The 26,990-nt window shown below is 37.7% G+C and overlaps 1 protein-coding gene across 2 annotated transcripts in view; it reads right to left on the bottom strand.

The window, feature by feature from the left end:
• The window catches only part of Dctn4 (dynactin subunit 4), a 31,234-nt gene extending 15,176 nt beyond the window's left edge, over positions 1–16,058 (bottom strand). Inside the window, exons 1-9 of one of the 2 annotated variants that reach the window (XM_048811802.1) lie at positions 15,843–16,058; positions 12,815–12,885; positions 10,643–10,821; positions 6,485–6,528; positions 4,272–4,379; positions 3,121–3,141; positions 2,632–2,705; positions 1,871–1,983; positions 1,461–1,570 (exon numbers count right to left, since the gene is read on the bottom strand). In XM_048811802.1, coding sequence (XP_048667759.1) covers positions 1,461–1,570; positions 1,871–1,983; positions 2,632–2,705; positions 3,121–3,141; positions 4,272–4,379; positions 6,485–6,528; positions 10,643–10,821; positions 12,815–12,885; positions 15,843–15,977 — 855 coding nt within the window. In that variant the 5' untranslated portion in view covers positions 15,978–16,058. The remainder of the gene's footprint in view (positions 1–1,460; positions 1,571–1,870; positions 1,984–2,631; positions 2,706–3,120; positions 3,142–4,271; positions 4,380–6,484; positions 6,529–10,642; positions 10,822–12,814; positions 12,886–15,842) is intronic. The other variant, XM_015486350.2, reaches the window with a different exon arrangement.
• Between the last annotated feature and the right edge of the window lie 10,932 nt (positions 16,059–26,990).

Consider the following 26,990-nt stretch of genomic DNA (forward strand, 5'->3'; position numbering starts at 1 on the left):
AAAAAAAAAAAAAAAAAAAAAAAAAAAAAAAAAAAAAGTAGTCTCTTAGTTTCTTAGTGAACTAAATATTTTTTTAATAAATTATCATTCTTTTATAAAAGTCTATAAAATATATCTTTTTCCATATATCTATAACTTCAACTTTTCTGAATTTTCAATGTTTGTGTTTCTTGTAATCAGCATAAAGATGAGTTGTTTCATTTTGTTCATTTTATTAGTGTGGTAATCTTTATCTTTTAATGGAAGCATTCAGTTTATTAGTATTAAATGTAAACAGTAAAATATCTGGTTTTTAATCTAACTACATGCTTTCTAACTGAACCACCAAGTTATAGGTTACTCTGCCTCTTATTTTCTTTAAAAAAAGGTTCTTCATTGTGGAAATTTTCGAACATACAAAAATAGAGTCAGTATCACAAATTCTTAGGTCCTTATCATCTAACTTCAACCATCACTACTTTGATACTTAATCTTGCTGCTTCTATTCTTTCATCTAACTCCTTATCCTTAATAGCTTTGCTTTGTGATGTCAGACATCACGACATTTGATCCATAAATATTCCAGTATCTCCCAAAGATAAAGTTATTTTTAAAAATAGCAATACTATTATTGTCTCTAAAACAAACCAAACCAAACCAAAAAAAAAGCAACAATTTTTTTGGGGGGGTACTGGGGATTGACCCAGGGGCACTTTACCACTAAGTGACATCCCCAGTCCATTTATATTTTAATTTTGAGACAGAGTCTTGCTAAGTTACTGAGGCTAGCCTTGAACTTTGATCCTTCTGCCTTAGCCTCCTGAATAGCTTGAATAACAGATATGCACCATCACATCCGGTTAAAAAAGAACAATTCTTTAATAACATTAAAAACTCTGTTAGTGTTTAAATTTCTCCAAAGATTTCATACATTCTCTTTCATTTTTTCCTCTTTCCCTTCCTCTCAAGATCCCTTTTTTTCTCTTAATTTAAATCAGGATCTACATAAAGTCTGTGCAGTTTTTTTGGTTGCTCTTAATCAACAGCTGCATTATTTGGTAACATTAGCTCAGTATCCATATGTGGTTATTTAAATGAGCAAAAGATTTAATGTCTTAGTTGCACTATCATATTTCAAGTGTTCAGTCCATATGTGGATACCATGCTGGACTGTACAGATTCAGATGTTGTTTGTCCTATAGATTTCTAGAGCCTGAATTTTGCTCATTTTTCTTATTTTTTGCTCTCTTTTAAATTTCTTATTTTGTATTAGTGTTTTCCCCCATCTCTACCAGCCTAAAAGCTATATACTCTTTTAGGGATTAGCACTGTGCATTAAACCTTCAGATATTTCAGACTCCACATTTGTAAAGTAGGATAATTCTCTGTTTTCTGTATTTACCACATTGGTCAGATACCAATTCTATTTATTTCTGCTTTTCTCTTGTACAAATGCCAACTCTACAGAAAAGAATACTTACTCGGCAGCGCAGGGACCGTTTGATCAGAAGATGTTTGTGACGAGGATAGAGTTGTGAAGCACAAATTGGTTGGAAGTCAGGCTGTAAGAGGCGCTGCTGAAGGGTAGTCACTATCGTGAAAGGCAGAAACTAAGTTTAGTGACTTTAAAAATGTTTAGTTAGTGACTTTCAAAATCTGACTTATGTAGTCAGTAGTTACATGGAGCAATACTACCATTATAGATAGTGTTGTTCAAAAAACTACAATTCAGAAACTTGATAGACATTTTATAGTTCTTCAAATGATTACATCTATTTTATTTTCTATGTATAATTTTACCACTAACAACTAGTCTATTAAACATCTCAATCACCAGGCATATAAATAACAAAAAGTAAGTATGTGTATAATAGAAACAGTATAAAATTACCCTCTGTTAAATTTACTGGTCTTGTGTAATAGTCTTCAGGTAAAGGTTCCACTTCATCCACGGCTTGAGCTGGCTCAATCTTTATCTCTTTCTGGTCCTCTCCTTCTTTAAGGCTAAAAGATAAGAGATTAATTTCCCAAGGATCCATATGATCATCCTCCAAGTTGTATCAATATTTGACATATTCTTCTATTGTAGAATATTCATTAGTTTTGATCTTTTCTTTTTTTGGTACTGGGCATTGAATCCAGGGTGCTTAACCATTGAGCCACATCTCCAGCCCTTTTTATATTTTATTTAGATACAGCATTTTGCTGAATTGCTTATGGCCTCACCAAGTTGCTGAGACTGGCTTTAAACTCATGATCCACCTACCTCAGCCTCTTGAGCCGCTGGAATTACAGGCCTGTGCCACCACATCTGGTTTGGTTTTGTTTTTTTTTCTAAGTATGAAAATCTCTTTCCCCATTGACATATATCCTTTTTCTCTTTTTGGGGGCACACCTGCAGTGACTCGGGGGAATGAGGCAGGAGGATCACAAGTTCAAAACCAGCCTCAGTAACGTGATATACTAAGCAACCCAGTGAGACCCTGTCTCTAAATAAAATACAAAATAGGGCTAGGAATGTGGTGCAGTGGTTGAGTACTCCTGAGTTCAATCCCTGGTACCCGCCATGGCCTGGCAAAAAAAAAAAAAAAGTTCCTTAAATATTAATTTTGATACCTGCTTTTCTTTTCAAAATCTAATGTTCAAACTTACGAAAGTCCAGCAAGGGTACTGATGGACGCACCAGCTCGGGGTCGCTGAAGCCTGGTTCCAAGACCATATTTGTCCTAAACAAAATTCAAAAATCCCTATTAGAAAATCCATTTATACATTGTATTCACTGAAACAAAGAATTTGGGGTGGGACAGCATGAGAAGCTTAGGGAAATAAGCAAACACAAAACAAAACAAAACCAAACCCAAAAACTAATTTAAAAGCTGCTTTTAAAGATGGTGGTTTGTAAACCCACACCATTATTCTATTCCTAAAATAATAAAAGCACCAAAATGGAGACTGAAACTACATTAATACCAGTAAAAGTGAATTAATGTGAGTTTTTGCTATTAAGCTAAAAAATCTAAGCTGTGGCTCAGGCAAGAACTATGTGGAGTGTCTAAAACAGGTGATGAATTTCGTCCTGGAACACCAGTGACCATCTGCTAACTTCTTCAGGGTTAGCAAGAATTATAAAAGAGAACTTACCACTACATGAATAGTATGTTGCTGTAGAGCCCCCAAATAGCAGCAGGTTGCAACAGAGACAAAAAAATGCAGCATAAGATAGAAGCAAACTCATACAGCAGGCAGGTATACGGGAAAGTTGGAAGGATAATGCATTTTATTCAAATTCCTCTCCTAAAATATATAGTACCACATGTGCTGATTATACCTTTGGACTTGAAAAAAATCTGGCTGCTTTGCAAGTGTCAATGTTTTATTAAATTCCAATCTAAATATTTTCATATGAACCTTACCAATCTTTAGGGTTTTAATGGCTTAACTCATTCTCATGTCGATACAGTATGACAAGTTACTTCATCCTGCCAGCTCTCATTATGTCAAGTATAAAATGGGGATACATTATCTGTCCCACAAGATTGTCGTGAGGATTAAATAAAATAACACAAACAGAGTGCTAAGCATGTGCTTGACACATCACTGACATTCAATAATACAAACAAAGTGCTTAGCACAGTGCTTGACACATCACTGACATTCAATAAATGTTCTTTATTGAATGTCAATCTGTTGGGTCTCAAGCAAGCACAAAGAAACCAAATTATTCCATAAAAGCAAATAAAACTTGGGGGACAACAACAAAAACTCAAAACTTTCATCTCTTGCTTCTGCCTACTAGTATAAAAACTGATTAAAGAATAACTTCCATAAATAATTCCTATAAAAAATTGCATGTGTATCTATTACTATTTAACCACTCAAATGCACTGTGTAAAAGTCAGTGTTTCTGATTTTGGAGAAATATGGGAAGGTATCAAATAAATAAATAAATAAATAAATAACTATAGAGTTGGGAAACTACTACTACCAGGGTGTCAAAGGTAGGCTATACGGGTAATCTCAATAAAATCTACCACTTGCCCACCTTCTTCTTCTCAGACTTTCTCGAACACACAAAAGTTGCAAGTAGAGTTAGGTGGTGCCTATAAAATTAAACAGTAGCCTTTTGAGGGGAAATATTCAAAAGATAGAAGTAATGGTGAAAAAAACACAAATGTCCTTTGGGCTCAAACGTCTGCTACCCAACACTCAGGAATCTAGGACAATGGCCACTTTTTGAAATGTTATGTTCCACAAGTTTTGCAATGTCCATTTTTTTGGTACCAAATCCTCACCGAAAAAGCCAGAGGCATGTAGTTTCTACGTCGTGCCAATTTCTTGCGATCTCGCTCAACCTTCTCTTTCTGAGCAAGCTGCTGGTAATATTCAATCAATTTGTTCATCTGTAATAAATCAAAGACTTAGTATTTGTTTTGCAAAAAAAGCTAACAGGAAACATACAAAATAGATAAACCACATCGACTTGTTACATAATCAGTATAGAGAAGACAAATTAGTTAAGATGGGCAAGTATGTGCTTTTTCTTTAAAGAGAATTTCTTCATTACATGATCTGCTTTTAGAATCGAAATGAAACCTTCAAGTTCAACCACAGAAAGAAATGGGCAATAAAAAGACTTGAAAATTTCAGGTTCTTTTTTTCACTGTTGTTTTATTTTACTGCTTATTTCTTCTTCCAATTGCTCCTATTTTTTCCTGCATGAATCATTTATTTCCAAGAATATGACATTTCATATTCTATTTTATACTCCTCCATCATACTCTTTTACTTTTAAAGTATTTTAATCATAAAGCAGCATACATTATTTACAAACAGTTCAAATAATATATAAACATAAATAAACCATAAAACTTCTCTTTCATCTCTGTGTGCCTAAGTTGACCTCTTTACTCAGTTATCCACTACTATCAGTTTAGATATCATTCTCATACACTAGAGACATAGCACATTATATTTTGCATAATTTCAAAACACCTGTGTATAGACATACAACTTGAATTTCCATGTAAAAGGGAATGAAAATTATAACATTCTTTTTCACTGCAAATATCCTGAACTTTCTATCCAGTACAAATACATTGGGTTCATCTTTCTATCCAGTGCAAATAGATCAATGTCATTTTTTTAAAAAGGTTGTAACTTATTGGAAAGAGATACCCTACAAGGTATTTAACCAATTCCTACAACTGAATCAACTAGACTTATGGTGCCCACGACTGGACTCTGAATTTAGCAGTAACTACTTTTTAGGAACACTAATCTGATCCTGTTATCTCCTCCATGCTTAAAAGCACTTAATAGTTTCTCAAACTCCTTAATTTGGTCCACATGTATGTCCTGCATGGTCAGACCCTAAATTCCTCTTTGTTGTGACTATGCTCCACTCTAGTGACACTCCCTTTCTTACCTACCATATGTTTTGCTTCCTTCACTTACAAGATCTTTGCATATGTTGTTTCCCTGCCTTACATTCTTTCCCCTCTGTGCCTGTTGTCCTCAATTCTTAGTGGATGTCCCTCACCCCTTCACATGTTCACATGGCACAATTTCTCTCCTTCACATTACTTACCATGGTTTTCTCTTTATCTGGGAATTATCTGAATGATTGATTTGACTCCCCCCCACCATTAGACTTAATCTCTATGAAAGTAGGGACCATATATCCTATAATTCAATATAGTCCTTGGCATATAGTTATTCACTTTTTGTGTCTGAAATGTGTGTGTGCGTGCGCGTATGCATACATGTAAGCATTTCTATAATTCATGCAAGAATCCAAGAAATATATACAGCCAGGAGCTCAAGAAATCTATATCAACCTACACTAATATTATAATAGTACAAAAAAGAAAACCCATTTCCCCACACTTTGACCCAGGATATTTTCATATTTCTAATTTTTGCTGATATTATAGATGAATAATTACTGTTTAATTTGTACTGACAGGACACTTCATTTCTATAGAAGTTCATTACCCTACTCATACTGTTCTAATTCAAGAGGATTACAAAAAAAATCAGGTATAATACACAGATCAATTCACTACAAATTGCTAAAGGATGCTCAAGTCATGATCCTATAAGCAATCACTACTGAGACCAAAGGTATTTTCTAAATCTGTAGTGTTTCCAGTGGTTGAAATGTCTACATGTTTATATTTCCAAAAATATTTGATAACAAATGAAATTTTAACTCACTGGTGGGTATGTGAAGAAAAGAAAAAATGCTATCTTTCCTTTTTTGGACATATAACTCAAACACAGAACTGAAACTATATCTAGATGTTTCAGTTAACTTCTAAAAGAAGTGAGATTGTGATTTAATGTCTTACAACGAGAAGCATTTTCTACGTGTAAAACATAACAAAATAGACATCATGGACTTCTAGGCATAGGTCATATGCACCGATAAAATGGAAGATGTTTAGTCTTTTATTCTATATTTTCTTATTTCATTTTTTTTTTTGTCATATGACCCTTTACTTACCCGTTGTGTGTGAGGATTTTCTGGTTCCTGCCAACCACCACTAGCTAGAAAATAAAGAAACATTAAATGAGACTTTCATTATTTGACCGTTTTCATAAAAATAGGTCATTTGTAGGCCATAAAATGAAACTTAAAGACAAGGTCCAAGAATTTCCCAGAAAGAATTCTATAAATTTTATAGACCAGCATGCTCAGAATAACATTTTTTTCTTTAGCTATAATGATGCTGATAATGCCCACCTCTTTCATTCCTACAGCACGCACAGCCTCCACAGTAGGCATTTGAAAAGTATTAAATTTCTTTCTATTCCCATAATAACCTAAGGAAGGGACTCTTATAACTAGTTTCATTTTTGCAGATAGAAAACTGAGGCTGATTAAATAACTTGCTTAAAGTCATATGGATAGTAAATGGTAGTCTTAGGCTTAAACTGAAGCAAGCAGCCTAATTCCAGAGACCCAGTTATTATCTGCATTATTATACAGATTCTATATTCTATTACTTTCAAGTTATAAAAAAATAGATTACTCAAGAGAATTGAAAATAAAATCATAATGAAAAATTTCAACTAATGATGCTGAAACAATTGAATAACCACATATAAAATAAAGAAAAAAGAATCTGAATGCTTACCTCACAACATGTACAAAACTTATCCTGAAAATAACAAGAACTTTAACTCTAAGAGCTAAAACTAACATGTAGAAAGCACAGAGTAAATCTTAGTGACAGTGGATAAAATTTTTAACAGGACACAGCACAAAGTATAAAATAAAAAAAAAAACTGATAAACTAGACATCACTGAATTTATAATCTTATGTTCTTCAATAGACAATGCTGAAAAAATATAAAGGCACACTACAGACTGGGGAGCTTTAGAAGATATTTCTAAAATGCATATACGACAAAGAACTTATATCCAGAATATGCAACTCTTACAACTCAACACAAAGACAAAAAGAAAAAAAAGAAAAAGATCTGTTAAAAAATGAGCAAAAGATTTCTAACAAATTCACTAAATATGCTAAATAGATAGCATATAAACACATAAAGAAAACACAAACTAAAGTCACAATGAAGAATCACTATTCAAGTGCCAGAATGGTTAAAATGAAGAAAACAAAAGCGTCAAGAATTGTCAAGGAATTAAAACTCTCCTATTTTACTGATTAGTATCCAAAACTGCACAGACACTTTGTTAAATAGTTTGGCAGTTTCTAGTTAAAGTTAAGCTACAATTACCCCATGACCCAGCAATTCCACTTCTAGGTATTTTCTCAATTAAAAAAATAAAATAAAACATATACCTACACAAAGATTTGTAAGCAAATGTTCACAGCAGCTTTTCTCATTTAAGCCCAAATTGCCAAACGACCCACATTCATCAAATGAAGAATGGATAAACAATCTGTGTTATAGCCAAACAAGAGGAACAATAAAAAAGAAATCTTATGAAGCAAAAATATGAACCTCAAAATATTATTCTGAAGTGAAAGACGCCAGATACAAAGGACTATGGACTATAAGACACCAATTATATAAGCTTCTAGGAAAGGTAAAAACATAGTGATAGAAAGCATATCAGCCAGGTGTGGTGGTGCATGCCTGTAATCCCAGCGGCTCAGGGGCTGAGGCAGGAGAATGGTAAGTTCGAGGCTAGCCTCAGCTACTAAGTGAGGCCCTAAGCAACTTAGCAAGAGACCCTGTCTCAAAAAATAAAAACAGCTGGGTATGTGGCTCAGTGGTTAATCTCCAATAAGAAGGGGGAAAAAAAAGAAAAGAAAGTGTATCAGGGTAGTCAGGGACCAATGATGTGGAAAAGGAACTGATTAAAGGAACTAGAGGAAATGGTGTGTATCGTCATTATGGTGGTGGTTATGACTACATATTTATTAAGCAGAACAGATTTCTACACTTAAAATTGGTAAACTTCATTATATGTAATTATCTCAAGACTAAATAAATATAAAGTATAATGAAATATGATTTCACACCGTAAGTTTGGAAAAAACTTTAAAGAGCCCTAAATTGGTAAGAGCAACTCAGTGAGACTCTGTCTCTAAATGTAATACAGAAAAAGGATTGGGGATGTGGCTTAGTGGTATAGTGCCCAAGTTCAATCCTTGGTACCAAAAAAAAAAAAAAGCAAAAACAAAAAAATTCCCCAAAACCTGGTACAGCATTTTGGAGAACAAAGAAAGTTCACATCTTCTGATGGGCAATTTTACTTCCAGTTATGGCAGAAAAATGCTTCTTTTTGTACCTGATAAACACATACATATTTTTCTAGCAGCACTGTTTTCAACAGCAAAAAACTGCAATATCCTAAATGTTCATTGAAAACAACTGAATAAAGAATACTGTGGTAAGTCATGTGCAAATCAATCATGTAGGAGAAACAATGTTGAGGAAAAAATGTGGTAGCGGTACCCATACAGTATATTTCTCCTTGCTTAAAATTAAAAAATACTATTTGTTAGTGGCTACATACAGATTCAGAGAAGTATAAAGACAAGCATGGACACTAGCAAACACAGAATTCAGGATTGAGATTATTTCCTGGAGAGGAAGATGAGGCAGAGAGGAAGAGGAATAAAGTAGGGGAAAGGTTACAAGAGGTCTTAAAATTGCTTTGGTTATGTTTCATTTCCTAGGCTGGATAAGTACACAAATACTCTATATTTAAAAATAATTTCTTCCCCCCCCCCAACAAAAAGGACTTTTAAATACCTTGCTGATGGTAGCATTTTACTCTTTTGCAAAAAATGGTTGAAATAACACCTTGTAGCACAATATTCATATTTTAGAGGCTGTCTTACCCAAGGCAGTCATGAAAAATATTTTTAAAAGTCGGTACAGTGGTGCTTGCCTGTATTCTCAGTGGCTCAGGAGGCTAAGACACGAGATCCCGAGTTCAAAGCCAGCCTCGGCAACTTAGCGAGGCCCTAAGCAACCTAGGGAGACTCTGTCTCAAAAATAAAAAGGGCTGGGGATGTGGTTCAGTGGTTAAGTAACCCTGGGTTTAATCCCTGGTCAAAAAAAAAAAAAAAAAAATCCATATGTTTTAGCTACTTGCTTCTTCAGAACTAGTAATTTCTTCTAAACAGCAATTTGACAAGACTACTATATGATGTCATTATAAATTTTTCTCTGTACATTAAAGAGAAGTACTTAAAAATAATCAAATAAATAAAAGTGGTTTTAGGGCTTCTTAGGCACCAATGACATCATGGAGGAAATGAAATTATCTATACTATTTAAGAGTTCTGAGTATTCAATTATCACTTCTAGATACTCCAGAAGAGATAGGTTTCTAGAAGTCATCATAAGTTTTAAGTTCTGAAATAAAAATTCTCCAATACTTAATGGCTCATAATATAAAAGGCTAATATAAAACATTCACTTACAGAGTAACAAACTGAGACATCTATCTGGATTTCTGGGTGTTTCTTTTACTTGAAAACAAGAAAAATAGCTGGATCATATATCACAGACTATAAATGAATAACCAAAAATGTGGAACCATTATAAATAAATAATGAAAAGTCAGAAGGACAATGGGCAAAGATTATGAACAGCAACTCTCATAAATGGAAATAAAAATGTTCAATAAATATGTCAAAGGTTCAAGTTCATTAATGCTCATGAAATGCAAATTAAAACTTCCTTTCTTTGTGTACTGAGGATTGAATTCAGGGGCACTTGACCACTGAGCCACATCCACAGCCCTATTTGTATTTTATTTAGAGACAGGGTCTCTCTGAATTGCTTAGTGCCTCACTAAGTTGCTGAGGCTGGCTTTGAACTCGGGATCCTCCAGTCTCAGCCTCCTGAGCCGCTGGGATTACAGGCATGAAGCACCACGCCCCGCTAAAACTTCCTTTATTTGGCAAAATTTTTTAAATTTGGTTATATAAAGTGTTGGCTACAAAAAGGAAAAATGGTTCTCCCATACACTTCCATCTTGGCAAACAGTCTGACAACATGTATAAAAGTTTTAAATTGCTTTTATTTCTTCTGCTTGGCAATTCCATATCCAAGTATCCATCCTGGAGTATCCAAACATGTTTAAAAAAAAAAAAAAGACTCACACACGGATGAATACAGAGCTGACAGTTGCATTTTATGAACTCATGTTCAAGTCCACTTCACTCACCTACAGATTTGTCTGCCATGCCCACATCTCTAGATGTCCAGCGACAAAATCCACAGGCCAAGTAATAGGCTTTCTTCATGGTAGTTTTGGCTGGGTCATCTGGGAGCTGTGTGGAGATGCTTGTTGCCCGGGTGGATAGTGTGTGCATGCAGCCAGGACAGTCAAAGCAGTTGGCACATCTGCAATGTGACAAACACAACCATTTGTTCATTCAACAAATATTTATCAAACCATGTACCAGACACTGTTCTACATGTTAGGAATTCAACAGAGTACATGTTCAATTTGGAATATCTCCCAAGAAAAAAGATAAAAAATTATTCCTGGGGCCTGTTTTCAACTTTAGCATTTTGAAAGAATTATATATTATTTTAAAAAATGTATGCAATTATCACCAAAGCTTTTGAAGAATTAGAACCTGATCCAACCCTGCTCCAGAGAGGAAATCACTGTTAACAGGTAGAATTCATTATTTCAGAATCTTTTTATGCTTAGCAGGTTACAAAGATTTCTAAGGGAAAGACAACTGTCACAGCAAAAGCCTTGAAAGGAGAGCCCAATTATATGATGGAAAACAGAGTCAACAGCTCAAAGAGCTGTGAAATTGGATTTAGAAAATAAGGGTTTGATTGCTGTGCCAGAGAGCTGAAACAGAAACCAAACAATGCCACTAAACTGCAAGGATTCAGAAACAGTATGCTTTCAGTGTTTTTTCTTCTCAGATGCTATTCTTCCTAGCCTCAGCCAAGATTTTCCTTCTAGGGGTCCTGTGCCTTGCTGCTTTTAACCTTCCCACCACCTGAGATTACCAATACCACCAGTCTTGTATCACTTCCATTATCTGCAACATTTTGCCATCTGTATATTATCCTTAGGTAAGTATAATAGTATCCACCTCACAGAGATCCTCTGAGTATGAAATGATAAAATTAACATGTGGGAAGCAAACAAAACAGCATCTGGTTATCAGGAGCTCTTTCTTGGGGCAGGAAAAATAAATAACACATCCACAAAGATACAGAAGTGTGACAGGTAGCAAAAGGACTTTCATGCCAAACTAAAAACTATCATCCAGTAGCAATGAGCAGGTCTAGCAGCCAGATCTTGGTTTCTAATACTATTCTCCAATAAAAGGAACCAAAGTTCCTTTGAGAAATGGCCAATTATAAGACAGACACAGAAAAATACATGAGACAAGCATGGAGTATTTTGTAGTACTAGTAATAAAGCACTCAGACTAGTGAACAGAACACTTCCCCCTAACTACCATTATAGGGGTATGTCAAAGGAATACAGAAGTAAACTGAAAGAGCTCCATGGCCAAAGCTGGAACAACATGGGCAAAATAAATAAACAAACAAACAAGCAAAAATATAAATAAAGCAGTACTGGATTATAATCCAAGGTATAAAATAAATATTCATGAGCTCAAAGTGAAATATGATTTACATGATAAATAAATAAATAGAGAAGAGATAAATCTTTCATGCAAAATAAATTTTAAATATTTTATGCAGAAAGCTTTTAAGAAGGGGGAAATTTCCCACTAAGTGTGGGCTATGATGTGATTTTTTTATTCGAAGGAGTAAAGAAAAGGAGGGGAAAAAAGACTAGCCTTACAGTTGAGAAACCTGACAACACTAGCTCATGCCAGGTAAGTGAGGTTAACATCCAGAGAGATAAATCATATGGACAGTTAATTCATCCTTGATCCGATGTGATGAGAGATGGCACTTTATCTCTGTGGTCCTCTTCCCTCCCTAAAACATATCCCTCAGTCTGGCGAGGAAAATATCACACAAATTTTAATTGAGGTACAGTCTATAAAGTTCTCCAGTACTCCTCAAAATTCCTAATGTCATCAGATTTAAAGTCTAAAAAACTGTCAATCAAGAGAAGTCCAAGGATATATGACTAATATAATGTGGTTTCCTAACAACAGGGGAGACTGGGTTGGAGGTGACAAAGAATTCTCTGTACTATCTTTACAATAATTCTTAAATCTGCAACTGTTCTAAAATAGAAAGTTTATTAAAAAAAATCAAAGGGCATTTGATCTGAGGCAGTGATGAAATAAAGAGCAATTAAAAAAAAAGAAAGTAATTCCATGTGCTTCCTTACCAGTTATTTAAAAATAGTTGAGGAAAACAGAAAAACTGATTATGTTCTTACCTATTTTTTTTTAGTTTGGCTTCAGCTGATGGCATATTTTCTAAGCAACTGGGACAATAATGGGAGTCCACCTAAGAGCAAATAAGAAATAATTAAAAACAAACAAACAAACAACAACAACAAAAAAAAAACAGAGAAGCTCAGTTTAGCTTGTAGAAATGTCAAATTACGAATTTTAAAATATCCCAGCAAAAGGTGAAATATCACTGATCTGGGGGAAAAAAAACCCCTTCATTTTGAATATTTCCTGTTCCCTTTTATTGTTAGATGTCAAAAGTTGTCTATATCATAATTTAAAATTTTCAAATGAATAACTCTATGATAACTTAATGAACAGATTAATTAAACAATACAATTATAAAGCTGTGATCAAATACCCTCTTATCTAGTCCAGCTTTATTTTTTAAATTTTTATTTCTTTTGAAGTACTGGGGATAGAACCCAGGGTCCCATTACTAGGCTACATTCCCACTGAGCTACATCCCCAGCCATATTCCTTTAAAATTTTTTTGAATTTTGAGACAGGATTTCACTAAGCTGCCCAGGCTGACCTTAAACTTGTATCCTCCTGCTTCAGTTTTCTGAGTACCTGGGATTGCAGGCATGTGCCACTGCACCTGACTAGTTCAGCTTTATTTGAATACACTTTAACTGCTGAGGAAGACTTATAAAAAAAGTTTTCTCATCAGTGAAGTAACATATTTAGTAAACGTAAATTAATTGCTTTAACTAGTTTATTTTAAAATGAAAAATTAAATAGGATAATCTTATCATATTTAATGCAATGCACAGTCCAAACATTAAATTCACTATATTTTTTAAAGATCTGAATAAGTCTTTTCTTTAATGCAGGTAGATACTATTTGACAATTATAAAATTCTACTCACCTCCATCTGGAAAGATAGTAATTTGAATGTAATTACTGTGATAGAAACTGTCTTTTTTTTCACCATCCGCTATAAATAGGCCCAATTTGAAAAGATCAATACAATTGCTATTCAATATAAAGGACAATATTGCTAACTAATATTTCCACTGTGTTATGGTTTGGATTGAGGTATCTCCCAAAGGCTCCTGTGTCAAAGTTTAGAGTTGAAATGATTAGATTATAAGAGCTGCTACCTACTCAGCAGATTAATTCATTTGATGGATTAATAATTTGAATGGCTTAATTGGGTGATGACTGTCATGGCTGGAGGAAGTTAGGTTCCCGGCAGCACGCTTTTGGGGTTTATATTTTATCTCTGGCTCCCTGGTTGGCTCTCTCTGTTTCCTGGTTGTCATAAATTGAGCAGCTTTTCTCTGCAGCACCCTTCCACCATGATGTTGTCTCACCTTGGGCCCAGAGAAATGGAGTTAGTCAACCATGAACTAAGACTTTTGAAGCTATGAGCCATAAAAAACTTTTGCTCCTAAGTTGTTGTTCTTGTCAGATATTTTGGTCACAGCAATGAAAAGCTAATACACACTGACATATCATAAAAGACAAAATGCAATTAATTCCTTATTGCCCCTTTTCCAAATTGTCCCTTCATATGCAGCTCTAGGCCCAGGTTTTCCATTAGTGCTTACTGGACTTCCCTGACTCTTAGTAGCCTCATCCTTCCTAAACGAATGACTTCCACAACACAGATACACACCACATTGTAAAAAATGCTGTTATAGTCTGAAATGTCTTAGCTAAAGAGATCCTTAGAGATCATGGAGACTAAACTCCATAATATCCACCACAGGAAATTTGATCCAGTAAGTTCTGGGGTTGAGATGGAATAGGGAAACATCTAAGAAAGAAAGGACCCGCCAAGGAGATACATGAACAGTGCTAATGGAGAATATATTATATATATGACATTGATTTTTCTTGTGTTTTCCAATTGCTTCCCTTGATTCATCTTAATATTACCTCCAGTAAAATAACTGTGAATGTGTAAAATAGTTTATAGTACAAGACACATTTCAGGTGCATTCTGACAGTCCAGAGATCTTTAGTAAAATTCTGTGTGTCAGGTTGTTTAGGTCCAAATCCTGATTCTTTCTTCCACCACCAAATTATTATCTGTGTGACATAAGGCAAATACTCGTTTCTTTGCCTGCAAAATGTTTTTTTTTTTTAAGCAAAATGTTTTTTTTTTCTTCATTGGTTTGAAGAGATTACATAATACATATGCCATATAGCAAGTACCCAACAAATATAACTATTATTATTATCAGCTTTTTCTTCACTAAACTGAGTTATCAACAGCAGGGTCTTATTCCTCATTTAATTCCTAAAGCTCACTGAATGATTAAATTGTGTCAAGTGCTTTGAAAGTTTTAGGATTTTGTTATTTGGTGATTTTTTTTTTTTTTTTTTACTGGCCAGGTCTCCTATTTCTGAGCAATTCTCTTACACTGACCACTTGTGCTTGGGAAGGATAGCACCAGTACCATCAAGAGAAGCGCCATGAATATAACTCTTTGAGCTTCTTTCTCACTTTATTCTAGGTGTCTTTCACTCAACTCACCCACTCAATTTAATCTCTTCCCTGCGGTAGACCTTAACCTGAGCCAGGAAACAACCGGTTGAAGAGCAACCAGTTTCCTGGCTAAAACAGGGGCGGACCTTCCAAGCTGGGAGGACCATGAATGAGAATGTCTGCCTCTCCCTTCCATCAGTCCTGCAACGACAGGTATTTCGTCCAAGTGGCCTGAACTAAGTAAGCATCCCAGATCTTTCTCCCAAGCCCACTCAATTACCAAGGCCCACAGGAGACAGCCAGAGCTAAGTCAAATTTGTCCAACCAGAGGCCGCTCTAGAAAAAGATCCGCTCAGCCCCACCCGGGGCCGCACTTCCTTTCTAAGTGACAGGTTATAAGCAAATAAAATCGCAGGCCAAGCTGAGTGACGGGAGACAGAGCCAATCAGTAAGCTAGTAAAATGAATGCCCGCCTCCACCAGGCGGAACTTCCCCACCAGTCGCAGTGACTAGGATGAACGCCCCCCCACCCCAACACACACACACAAACTGTCTACGGAACGACTGTTACCTCGTGAGACACACATTCCAGCGACCGCAGCTCGCTACAATAGCGGCAGAAGTAGAGCTGCGAAAGCGGAGCCCGAACCTTCTTTTCTCCTTGGACTAGATAGAGAACCCGCTCCGACTGCAGCAAGGACGCCATCTTGGAGAGGGAGGAGCCAACGGCCCTCCCGCCGCCTCACGTGATCACAGAGCCGGTGGCATCCTCGCCGCCTACTTTACGTCTCTCTACGTGGAATTTGACGCAGTTGGGGTTTGCTCTGGTTGAATATCAAAGTGCTGGCGCGCAGCTGGCGTCCCAGATTTCGTCCCCACCCACGTCCGGCTCGGCGAAGTTTCAGTGAGCGTCAGCTGCCGGGAGCTAGCTCAGACCTATGATTACGCCCAGACCTGCAGCTCAAACCCAAACAGGCTCAGCGCTCTCCCTTTTCTTCATTTTCTTTCAGAGAAGGACCTTCCTCACCTTGAAGTTAGAAATGCCGGAGACAGATCAAAGGTTTCAAAGAGATTCCTTGGGAACTGGAAAATTAAGACCAGCACTTTCTTCAATCAGTCTTGTCAATTATTCCTAGGAAACTTTCCCATATATTATTTTCGTTTGAAACTCATTATGCACCCTGACGCTGAGTAGGTACATTTATTTCCGTGTTTAGATTTAAGTCTGTATTGTGGGCATTCAATAAATATCAGTGAATGAAAAACTAAATCCACGAACAGTGTTGTTGGCAGACGTCATTTCTGAAGTGTAAACCAAAGCTTGAAGGACCACCTAAGATGCTTAGCAGAGACTAGATCCCATGTTGCCTGCCGCCATGCCTGTAATTTTCTCATTATACTAGTGTGGTGTTGTATTATTACCCATCTGACATTAGTGTTGGTAATAGAGGAGAAAGGGAACTGAAAACAAATCTTTATTGAAAACTTATTAGTGCAAGTTACTGTGTCAAACTTAATATACATTCTTTCATTGAATTCTCACAAAAACTCAGTCAGGAGAAGGAGGCTTAGGGAAGCGCAGTGACTTGTCTTAAGATTTCATAGGGAAAGGTAGAACCCCGTTCTGTTTGACTTCGGAGTTTACGTAACTTTCCTGTAAAAGCTTATTTTAGCTTATTTTCTAATATGATGTTAATAATGCCTTACAGTTTATATAATGCCTTTCAATTTATACAGTGCTTTCATATATATTATCTCACAAATTATGTCTTTATCAATTTAAGCCTAAAAATTATTAAATTCCATTTACTCGTTTACCAAGCTATCGCCTAGTACTGATTTCATAAGTAGATTTTGCTCTTATGAGAAAATATATTATTAGCCTACTGATTTGCAGTTTTTTCTTTGGGTTAAAGAACTCTTCGGCATTATGGTTTATCAATTAGCCTCTGCTGAGTTTGGATGCTTTTTCCTGAACTAATCTCCCCTGGTAAAATGAAGTCCTAGAATCTGCAGGTGCAGAGAGACCACAGACTTGAGCTGGCTCCGTGTGAAAAACACACTTTCTTGAGGACTGCTTTGAACAATTAAATGAACAATGTATGTGGTCTCAGGGATGTGCCAGATATTTGGGAGGGAACCAGGGATAAATGAAATACTTTGTCCATTCATAGGGCTTAGAGTCAAGGTCCTGGGGCAGTGTTTCTCAAGTGTGGTTGCCGATCACCAACATAGGAATCACCTGAAGGGTTTATAACTGAAGGTTACAAATATAGATTTATATATGTAGATTCCCAAGACCCAGATAGGAATTTCTGGGATGGGGCCCAAGAATTTAAATTTATAAGAAGCTGCCTACTAAAGTGGAAAAGTACTTCTTTTTGATAATCACTCCTTAAATTTGCTGTCTTTGACCTTGAGACTGGGCATGGAGAGCCTTACCTTTGCTGCCTTCTGGTTATTCGTAGCATTCACTAGCAGAATATCAGGAATTTTGTGGCCATTGTGTTATTGAATGTGGAAAGTCTCTATGTTGGTCAATTTTCCATCACTGGGACAAAATACTTGAGAAAAGCAACTTAGAGGAGGAAAGATTTATTTTAATTCACAGTTTCAGAAGTTTCAGCCTGTGTTCAGCTGGCTGTATTGCTTTGGGCCTAAAGTGAGGCAGAACATCCTGGTAAAAGGATGAAGCGGAGGAAAGCTGTTCATCTCATGGTAACATGAAAGCAGAGGGCAAGCACGCCAGCGAAAATGCCGAGAGTGCTAGTACTCATGCATGGGATTGGAGACATGATGTAGTCCCCAAGGGCACACCCCAAGGACCCATTTCCAGTTACTAGCTTCCACCTCCTATAGTTTACACTACTTCCCAAAGCCCATTCAGCTATGAATCCCTCAATGGATTAATACTTTGATAAAGTCAGAGGCCTCATAATTTAATATACTTTCCCCAAACCCCACCTGGGAACACTGCTGCACTAGGGATTGAGCCTTCAACAGTTGAGCCTTTGAGAGACATTCCAGATCCAAGCCATAGTAGTCTCCCATGGCAGAAAACTAAAACACCTTGCCTGGCTTTTGCCAGGCTCTTCTTCCCACCTCCAAGGGGCCTGGATTCTATTTTCCATAATTCAAATTCTACAGAGCCCTAGCTTTGGCCTCTGAAGATTTGGGAGATCTGTGTTCCAGTGACCTAGGCTGAGGCCTTCCCTTGATCTTAACTTTTTAACATATATATATAATTAATACATGAAAACAGTTTTGAGATACCTCTGAGAATCCATTTGGCAAACCTGGAAGTGTGAAAGAGTTAACATTCTTTGGGGTAAAAATTGACCACCATAGGGTGGGATCCTGTGATTTAATGTCCCCTCATTTCTGCCTTTATACATTCTCTATGGTTCTGTTAGGGGACAGATGGATGAGTATGTGGAAACACAAGGTTAAGAGAATAATTCTATAAAATGGGCGCACTGTACTGATTCCACATGTTTTCTTTGCCAAAAAACAATTTACTTGCAGCAGTGCCTGGACAGGGTATGTCACATTCCTCAGCCAACTACCTGTTATCTGCAAGGAAATGCAGGCAGGAAATAACATTGATAAGTAAAAATCAACAAACTCAACATGCAAATCAGTTGTGTTTCTATATACTAATAACAAACTGCCTGAAAAAAGAAATTAAGACAATATTATTTATAGTAACTTCAAATACTTCATAATAAACTTAAGGTGGTGAAAAAATGTATACACTATGAAACTATAAAACATTGGTGAAAAAAATTGAAGAATACACAAGTATATGGAAAGATATCAGTATTGATGGATTAAAAGAATTGTTAAAATTGTTAACATACTACCCAAAGTGTTTGTTACTTGATGCTGTCTGTGTTATTATGTTAACATAAAATTGTTAACATACTACACAAAGTGTTTGTTACTTGATGCTGTCTGTGTCCTAATAATATGGTAAATTTATTTATTTGGAAATGTTACTTTCATTGCATAATGTAGAAAAACTCCATAAATAATAAATTTCCATGAGAATAAAAAAAAAATAAAGGGAACCCAAGTTACTTTGAAGGGAGAGACTTTTGTGATCCTTTTTACAGACTAGATCCTGGAAGATAAGGATAATTCCTCCTAACCATAGAACTGTAAAAAACGATTAAGAATCCAATTAGAACTAGTCAGCATGAGCCAAGGTGTCATAGAGTTGTCATGGCAACGGGGACTTGAAATTTCGTCTGTCACCCTGCTGTCAGTCAAAAGTCAAGAGGTGGACCTGGGCAGGACTCTCTGGGGTCCCCAGTAAAGCTGGAGTGCAGGAGAGCCACATGGTACCTCTCCTCTCTGAGAAGACCAACTCTCTCCCTTGGGAGTGTCCCCTTGCCCTATCCCTCCAATAAACTAATTCCTGTTACTCTGAGCAACATGTCTGAAATCTTTCTGACTTGGTCACAAGAATTGGGGCCTGAAGGGGGTCTTTGCATTGCCTCAGTTTCTCGGAAGGCCCCAGCTCTGTAACAGTTTCTTACACAGTTTTGGAATTATCAAGCCCTGTTTACACAAAATAGTGAGCAGCTTGATAATGCCGGATGTGTTCCTTCTTACTCCTCCCAGCCCTGAGCTCACTGCAGGTCACTGGGATCACTTTGCAGCCCTGGATTCCGGTCTGCAAACTCTCATTTTCAACTCTAGGGTGAGTTCAGATCAAAGGGTAACAATATTGAATAAATATTGACACCGGTTGTGGAAATCTGGGCCAATTTACACTCACCATAAATGTATGAAACTTCCATTTTTCTATTGTTTTGCCAAAATGGACTATCAAATTGTTTTGGCACTTCCTAGCTATGAAATCTTGAAAAACAATTACACCTCTGTTTTATAACACATAGGATGGGAAGATAATTCCTGTCTCAATGAAAATAGAAAATATTCATGTTTGCAAAAACACTTTGTAAGCTATGAAGCACCAGAGAAGTGTAACAAAAGGTCCCCTATATGTTCAACATATGAAAAATCTGGAATGTTTTTCATTTCTCTCAAGAGTCCTTCAGAGAAAATTCACAATAACAACTGAAAAAACTGGGAGCTAGGCTTTGGTCAAATACGATCCCACAGAAAAGGCTCATGGGCTTCTACAGTTTCAGAGAACTGTCGCTGACCGATGTTGGCCATCTGCCAGGGCTGCCGTCCCTGCCTTTGGTCTCTTATTGAAAACGGCATTTGTCACAGGTTTTCTTGCATTGAATCTCGCAGATGCATCTAAAAGTCACAGTAAGTGAACAGAAGGGAACAAACAAAAGAAGCCACCATCTCAACACCCATCTGGCACCTGCAGGAGCTTCACCCAGGAAATGTGGTGTTAGCAGAATCCTATTTCCCAAATGTAAGCATGGCAAAGGGCTGCAGAGTGCCTTCATTCTGGGAAACATTTTATGGGCCTGGGACTTTAAGTTTTGGGGTTCTTGTTTGTTTTTAATGGAGGTGATTATTCCCTACCGGCCTCTTGCCCCAATGTCCCTGCCCCGCCTATTGTAGTTATTTCATTCTCTCACCTACCCACCCCAGCACAAAGCCCAGGAACTTCCTGGGTGATTCCTTTTTGATTCTGCCTCCTCAATAGCTCACTCCCCTTGTCATTCTCATGGCCTCTGCCTTAATTCAGAGTTGTACTGATTTCCTTCTGGACTTACTGCAGCCTCCTGCCTGCTGCCTCACTTGTTCTCTACATTGAGTTAGGGTGGTCTTTCTCAAACTCATCTTTTGATTTTGATCCTGTTTTGCTATTGCTTGGATTTCTTCAGTGACTCTTCATCACACAGGATAAACCCCCAATCTCTTGGCATAAAAGATAAGGCCTCTAGGATCTTCCTACCTTTATAGCCTCATCTGAAGATGGGTGCTGCACACATGGCCTATGTAACTCTTGTTGACCAACTAATGAAAACATGCACAATCTTTTTGTCTTTAGGACCCTACATAAGCAATTGCCTCAACCAGGAATAACCTTTTTATCTGCTTGCCAGCTCATGGGTATTTTTCTTTTGTGAAATCTTGTCCAGCCCTGGCAATGAGGGAGTTGGCCATTGCTTGCCTTTCTCCTGCAATAATGTCCCATTAGAGTAACTTGCAAACTGCATTTGCCTTCATTTTCCAAAAGGTATCAGTCTGATTTCTAGAACATGAGCTCTGTGAGGGCCTGGCAAAGGGCCTGTTTCCAAAGTAGGCACACAATAAATTTTGTTTAATTTTTTTTCATTGGAGCATTTGGGTAATAACATGTTCTCATTGCTAAATTTGCTATGATTATCTGATAGGTATACACACATATAACCACCTCATGAGGAAGGCACTATATAAACCCAATTTTGCAGGTAAGAAAACAGGCTCAGAGAGGTTATTTTCTCAAGGTCACACCTAGAAATGGTAGAGATAGAATTTGAACCCACATCATCTAATCACTCCGTACCCTACTCTAATAGATTCTGCTATAGCCCATGGATTGGCAAACATTTTCTATAAAGGACCATATAGAAGTAGGTTGGGATTTGTAGGCCAAGGCAAAATCAAGGACATAATGTATCTATATAAACAGAGAGACAACTTTGCCCCATCCCTCTGGCTTGCTGATTGCCTGGTTGTGGGTACACTTTGAACCCAGTTGGAGAGAAACCAGCTGAGGGAGAAAGACCAACGGGAGGAGGTGGGGAAAAGTGGGACAAGAAGAGAAAGAAGGAGAGAGGTCAGTTTAACTCTCTTCCCTGGTAACACCCAGCTTCCAGTACCCTTCTTTCCTCCCAGAAGCCAGGCTGTCTCAGCTTGGGCATGCTCAGTGACCAGCAGTCATCATCAGTGGAATTCTCAGTGCATAGGTGGCAGCCAGCAGTAGTCCTGGGCAGCAGGGAGGCACAGCCCAGGAAGAGGAGCAGAGGGAGAAGGAGGGACCCAGGAGAACAAGTGGCTTGGTTTCTGAGGCGCACAGTGCCAGCTTCAGTGGTGCTTGCAGGCTGTACAAAAACAAGCACTGACCAGATTTGCCCAGGGTATTGGAGTTTACTGATGCTCACTCTAGTCTCCAGGTATAGTAGGCTGTGTATGATCAAGTGTCAGTACATAGTAATAAGATTCTAGTTCAATCCCTATATTTTTCAGATGAAAAAAATGAAGCCCAGAGAATTAAAGGGACAAGCCCATACATTTTCTCACTCTTGATACAGCTTCCTGTTTTCTGGTTACACACATGTGGCTCTCTGCTTCACACCACATGCCTGCAACAGAGTAAGAAACTAGTTGCTCTTCTGACAACACTTAAAAAGAAAAGAAAGCCAATGCAGAGGAAAGCAAATGCAAATAGATAGCCCATTTATTTTGCCTTGGAAATCTGTTGGACGATCTCATTCCCACTTTGGGCGCATGAGTGTCCCATCTCTCCCCCATGGCTTCACCAGGAGTTTCCTAAGTGTACCCAAAGCCTCACCAAAGCTCACCCCTGTCATTGGCCTCTCTATGCTTAGTTAATGTCAATTCTGTGGGACTCTGGTTCACTTCTCTTTGCTCTGCTGAGGCAGCAGGGATGTGGGTTGTGCATTTGCTTTCAATGGGAGGATGTGCCTCGTGTACTCAGGTTAACCACTGATAGTCACCCTAACTGCTTAAGGCAGATGCCTGGTCCCCAAAATGATGGCTTACATGAGACAGAGTGGGGCCACACGCTCTGTTCCACCCACCCTTGTGAGCTCAGTTGACTCAAGGGGCTCTAACTCTGTGAAATGAGTGTTCAGTCATGAAATAATAAAGTCAGAAATGACTTTAGCAATTAACTAGTCCAATCCCCTTATTTTAAGATAGAAAAGAGTTAGAGTAAACCTGGGGTTGGAACTCAGGTCCTGGTTCCAAATTTCTTTTGCTAGACTTGGCTGGCCCTCTACTTCTACACAGCTCACTACCCAATCTTGAGGCTTGCTACTAGGGGGCCAATAGTGTACTTTCTACTGCTTGCTGAATTGAATACAATAAAATTAAAGATTGAATTCCTGCTTAACTCAGTATCTGGCATAGAGCAGGTAGTCAGTAAATGTTTGTAGAATGAATGAATATTGTCTTCAACTATCTGAAACTAGTAGCAGATGGAAGTTGGCAACTAAAAGTTCTTTTGTGTTGGTGCACACTTGAAGTTCTAGCTACTATGGGATTGAGGTAGGAGGATCGTGAGTTGGAGGGTGTCTGGGCAAGTCAGTAAGACCGTATCTCAAAAACTAATTTTTTAAATAGTTGTAGATGGACACAATATCTTTATTTTTATTTATTTTTATGTCGTGCTGGGGATTGAACCCAGGGCCTCATGCATGTGAGGCAAGCAACCACTGAGCTATAACCCCAGCCTCCTTTTTGTTTTTGATCTTTAAGCAGTTTCTTATCCTAGAAGGTAAATAAGAAGTGGAGAGAAGGAGGAATCTTGCAATTTTAAATAGAGTGGCAGGGTAGGACTAATGAGAAAGTCAGATTTGAGCAAAGATTGAAAGAGGTGGGGAGAGAGCTGAGTGGATATCTTGGGGAAGAGTCCCAGATAGAGGCTGATCAAAGTCTCTAAGGTTCTAATCAGGGAAACAGCAGGGAAGCTTATTGAAGTCTTGAAGGGCATTTAAAGGACATTGGGCTTTGCTCTGTGGGGAATGGGGAGCAAATGCATGATGTCAAGCAGAGCAGTGACATGATGTAACCTACATTTTACAAGGGTCACTCTGGACACTGTTTTGGGAGTGTTTTGTGAATAGAGAGACAGAAAATGATGGAAGCAGAGATCAGCTAGGAGATTGCTATAGTGATTAGGCAAAAGGCCATAAGGTCTTGAAGCAGGGGCTCTGGCTATATTTTGAAGGTAGACTCTATGGGATTTCCCAAGTGAGCTCTGAGGCATCATGGATGGAGACTGCCCAGTGAAGGTGCAGCTTGAAGCCATGGAACAGGGAGGCCCTGGTAGGTCCAGGGGATGATTCGTTTTACGATTTGGATGAATTCAATCACTACTAATACTATCTGTTTCTTCTCCCTGAGGTCAAAATAAAAAGACCCAGGAAAGAATCAGACACTTTTATGTTTAAGAGAAGGGAATAAAACTAACTTGTTCCATCTCTCATTTGCTTTGTTCCAACTCACAGAACATGATGATTACCACACAGGAAAGGATATTTCACAAGAGACCCAGAGAAAGAGCCAGTGGGTTGCTGAACACATTAATCAGATCTTCAGGGCTTCAACCCAGGCTGAGGAGATGCTGCTGTTCAAGAGCCCAGCCCATCTGGAATGGGGCCAGGGCTCTTCCCAACAAGCTTCACCCCTTGCCGTGAGGGTAAAATGAGTTAATGAAAGTAAAGTGGATAGAGTGTAGAGCACCATTAAGCCTTGAAGTGCAACCCAACCCTTTCATTTACAAGTAGAAAACAGGTTTGGAGAGAGGAAGTGATCAATGCTCCAGCTCTTTTAGACTTTGAGCTGTCTCATCTGAGAATCTCTCTAGCCTCACAGGAAAGATCGCTGGGAGGATATCCACCATAGCGGTTTACCTTTGTTGTGCTATGTACTTCTCTTTTCATCCATGCCCTGGCTGCCGTTCTTGTTATTGTGTCTTGTGCCCTCCCCATATATTTTCAAAACCAACTGTCTTTTCTCAGGCCAAACCCAGAAGTCATCAAACCTGCTGTATTAGTCATGGTATCAACAGGAAACAGGTGGTGGGATAACATTGGTAATTTGAGAAAAATTTAACATAGGGACTATTTGCAAAATTGTGCTTGTGGATTGCACATTCTGATTGTGCATTACCCAGGGCAGGAATGAGTGCATTTCATAGAGCACAAAGTAGAGGCACTGAGGGATAGGACTTAGAAGAGCAAGCAGGCATTTAGAACCAGAACTCCCACTTGATGGCAAGTAATTATAGACAAATGAACTTATCCTCTTTGGGTGTCTGTTTTTCCAGGTGTAAAATGAAGTTAAATAACATTTTCAACATGGAATTGTTTAAGGACTAAACGGTATAATGCATGTAAAATCTTGCTATATAGTAAGTGCTAAAGATCTTTTTAAGTAAATAATCTTTTCTAAAAAAACACTAAAACCAGATACTTTTCTTACATATTTTTCTTGAGAACACAGTTTACTTCCAAAATTAGACTGGCTGAACTGAGATATATGCCAGTAATTGTTCTCTCTTAGCTACATTACTGTGTAATTGAACACATTGGAATTAGGCCACAGGAATTGATTCAAGTAATTACAACCACACTAATGAGACCATGTGACCATCTCTCAACTTCAAAGCCATAAAATGGATTTTTTCCATTTCCTTTTCTTTTTTTCTGTCTGCTCAACATCTTGTTTAATCTCATATTCCATGTATTTGGACAATTCTATCATTTTACATTCCTGTCTAATCATCAATTCAGTGAAGTCTTTCAACTATAATAAAAAAGTTTTAATTAAAGTAGAAGTTCCCGCATGTAGTTTTCAGGCTAAAAGCTTATTTCTTTTGAGAGTTAGCCAGCTAGTGAAGCTTCTCCAAAGAGTCTGAGGGCATTTTGCCCAAGGATCTGTAGACCATAAAAAAAAAAAAAAAAAAAAAAAAAAAACTTTGGAATTTTTCCAGGAAGAAAGAAGAAGAGAGGGAAACCAGTAATTTCAGGAGGCCTCATGCCCAGTGTCTGACGTTTTTGGAAGAACTTAGCTACTCAAGGGCCTGTAAGGGGGTTACAGCTGTCTGAACCAGGACATATCCATCAGTGGGCCAAGATGGATCACCCTGTACAGATTGCTTTTACTTCAAAACTATAGAAATCCTAAGAGCCTTGACCCTAAGCTTTAAAAAATTTTTTAAAAATATATACACAGTTTCTAGTTGGTGACGTACCTTTATTTTTTACTTATTTATATGTGGTGCTGAGGATCGAACCCAGTGCCTCACACATGCTAGGCAAGTACCGCTTTAAAAGGATTTTGAAAGTGTAAGTGACTTCTTTTCATTTCTGGAGCCTAAATACCTAGGAAGACTCACTCAAGGTAACATGACAAAACAGGGACAAAGTCAGGATAAAAAGACATGACAGTTTGGTGCCATTGCATTGTGCCAGTATCCCCCAGTCTCTCACTATCCCGAGGTCATCTTCTTGCAACATTGCCCTCATAGCACACCTCCAACAGTGGGGAGCTCAGGATGTCCCAGGGAAGTCCATTCTGTCCGTTTTCAGGTAGCTATCCTACTAAACTCTTTATTAAAATGAACTGAGATCTGCTTCTCCTCTACTAACACTCTTTGATTGTAGGTCAGTTGTCTTTGTCTTAGGACATTCTTCAGGTTTGCTCAGAGTCCCCTTAGTGGACCTTCCCCTACTCTCTAGACCAAACATCCTGTTTTCTTATAATTCTGTCTTTTTGTTCCATTTTAGAAGAACATTGTATTCTAGACAGATCATCACCTAGTTGATGTTTTCTTCAGATTGTGGTGGCTAGAAAAGGACACAAGTGTGATGGTAAATTTTATTTGTCAACTTGGCTAGGCCACAGCTCCCAGATATTTAGTCAAACACAACTAGATGTTGCTATGAAGGTTTCTTTTTAAATTTGTTCTTTTTAGCTATACATGACAGTAGAATGTATTCTGACATATTGTGTATACAAGGAGTATAGCTTCCCATTTTTCTGTGGTTGTACA

This window comes from Marmota marmota, unplaced genomic scaffold (assembly GCF_001458135.2).
Source record: "Marmota marmota marmota unplaced genomic scaffold, marMar, whole genome shotgun sequence".
Lineage (NCBI taxonomy): Eukaryota > Metazoa > Chordata > Mammalia > Rodentia > Sciuridae > Marmota > Marmota marmota.